This window comes from Triticum urartu, chromosome 6A (assembly GCF_056163025.1).
Source record: "Triticum urartu cultivar PI428250 chromosome 6A, HENAU_Tu73, whole genome shotgun sequence".
NCBI lineage: Eukaryota > Viridiplantae > Streptophyta > Magnoliopsida > Poales > Poaceae > Triticum > Triticum urartu.
The window spans coordinates 329,968,960-329,971,240 of NC_141878.1; the positions used below are offsets into that span (position 1 = coordinate 329,968,960).

Genomic DNA, 2,281 nt, shown 5'->3' on the forward strand with positions numbered 1-2,281 from the left:
AAGTGTTACCGACAAAAAAGAGACAAAGTCTTCCAGCCAAAGTGGCCACTTAAATATTCGAATTTGGGGCTTTTGTTTATCGGCGATGACTGGTCTTTCTAAGACTATATCGGTGATCTTTGATTTGGTTACTAATTAAACATGACTTGTCATTTAAACATGATGCTATGTACTAGTATTTTCTCCGTCCTATAATATAAAAGCGTTTTTTTTCACTGATACTGAAAATATGAGTCGTGTCAGGACCGTTATGTCATACAGTACATGTCTAGAAGTGTGTACGGGGGAGTATATATATGAGTAGTACACATGACCTTCGTTCTTTCAGTACTTGGAGGCAGCATTTGTTTTTCTTCCGTCATCTGTTGAGCAGCAAAGCGAACAACCATGAGGGTAAGCACTCTTTTTCTTTTGTTTTTTGAAACAAAACACACACCTTTTTGTTTGTATGTGCTTGTTCTTCTTCTTCTTCTTCTTTTTCTTCTTCTTCTTCTTCTTTGGGACGATTTTGTCTATCGTCTTATCTCTCAATACATCGAGTTCAGTTTATTCTTTGCATATTTGCGTAACTATAAACAAATTTCAGAAGGAGATCATCATTCGGATGTATGTGAACTCGGAGAAATACCAAACCAAAGCCATGAAAGTGGCAGCTACGGCTACCGGTACGTATATGCTGGGTCATCTTTCTTCCTTTTTAGATTTGTGATTCTTCCATAACGATAGATCGAAGCTTAATTCATTCCTTGCCCGCGAAGCTTTTCCGTTAATTAATTCAAGCTAGCGTTGGCACGAGATGATTAACTGGGTTGGGACTTGGGAGGAGTATGCAGGGGTGGAGTCGGTGACGCTGGCCGGCGGCGACAAGAATCTGCTGCTGGTGATCGGCGACGACGTGGACTCCAACAAGCTGACCAAGAGCCTCAAGAAGAAGGTGGGCGCCGCGGAGATCGTGGAGCTGAGGACGCTCGATACGTTCGGCGCGTCGTCGCTCCCGCTCCCGGCGGGGACCAAGGGAGCAGTGGCGCCGGGGCGGTCGCCGTACAACGGCTCGCAGCACTACCAGTACGGCGCGGCGCCAGGCCCGTACGCTCACCACCACCACCCGTCGCCGCTGGCCGCGCAAGGCGGCTACGGTTACGGCAGCAGCTACTCGCGCGCGGTGGCGCGCAGCCACCCGGGCAACTACTCGCCGCTGGTCGAGAGGCACGACTACTACCCCATGGAGCACTCCTCCTCCTCGTCCGGCGGCGGCGGCACCAGCTACAGCTCGGTGCCTCGCCGCGATAGTGGCTCCGGTGGCTGCTGCATACAGTAGCAGGCGCCCCCCCCCCCCCCCCCCCCCCCCCCCCCCCGCGGCCTGCACAACATCCATCCATCCATCTCCGCTTATAGTCACAGCTAGATTGATCTTCTCATAAAAGTGTTCTTCTGTTCATCGGTTTGGAAGGTTGTAGCCGACCTTGTAAATAGCTGGTTGTCGCCCTGTTGATGGTCTGAAGTGGCGTCAGATGTTTCTGTAATTACTAATTACGTTGCTACTTCAGTTTGTGTTGTCGATCATGATCAGAGTCGCGTACTCCATTTTCATCTGAACTTTGCTAACTGCGTTCGGGCTGTTGAACCAGAGGTAGAATTAGGCGGAGAATCACAAGAAGTCACTACTCAGTACTCACCAATCGGCCGTCGTTATTTTCCGGCTCAAAGGGAAATGTTAACCTGTCGTTTCTTAGCTTTGGCCGGACTTCAAATTATTGGCAACCCAGCAGTAGCTGCCATTTTGAGTCCGGTGACTTTCCAAAGGGGTTGGTTGAAGTTCATTAGTAGTGAGATTTAAAATGACAAGTGGAACTATCCTAGATATTTAGCACACCAGTAGTGAGATATACAATGATAAAGATAACAATCCTAGATAAGCTAGGTTAATTAGATATATCAGCAATCCAACTACATCTGACCTTAAGTAAAGTTGTCACTAAAATAGTCCCAATTGACACAGCGCTATCACCCATCAACTTTACCACGGGGCCAATCCATGTGATATTTGTTTGTCTGTGCCTCCCCAAAGTCAAGTAAACTGCTTCTCCTAGCTAGGGAGTACTAATTTTGAAGTTGGCATCAGTGTGCACGATATTTCCAAACGTGAGATGGACCATAGAGAAATTTGAGAAAATCACACGTTTCGTCCACCAAGTCTCTGGCGCACTATAATTTGGTCCCGCAAGTTGAGAAACACCACAATACGATTCTATACATGTGAATACGGTCGCGGACCATGTCG

At 47.7% G+C, this 2,281-nt stretch overlaps 1 protein-coding gene across 1 annotated transcript; it reads left to right on the top strand.

The window, feature by feature from the left end:
- The first annotated feature begins 268 nt into the window (after window positions 1–268).
- Window positions 269–1,596, top strand: LOC125517465 (uncharacterized). The gene is made up of 3 exons (XM_048682662.2): window positions 269–393; window positions 587–665; window positions 834–1,596. The coding sequence occupies exons 1-3, from the start codon at window positions 388–390 to the stop codon at window positions 1,316–1,318; spliced, it is 570 nt and encodes a 189-aa protein (XP_048538619.2). The 5' UTR covers window positions 269–387; the 3' UTR covers window positions 1,319–1,596.
- The last annotated feature ends 685 nt before the right edge of the window (window positions 1,597–2,281 follow it).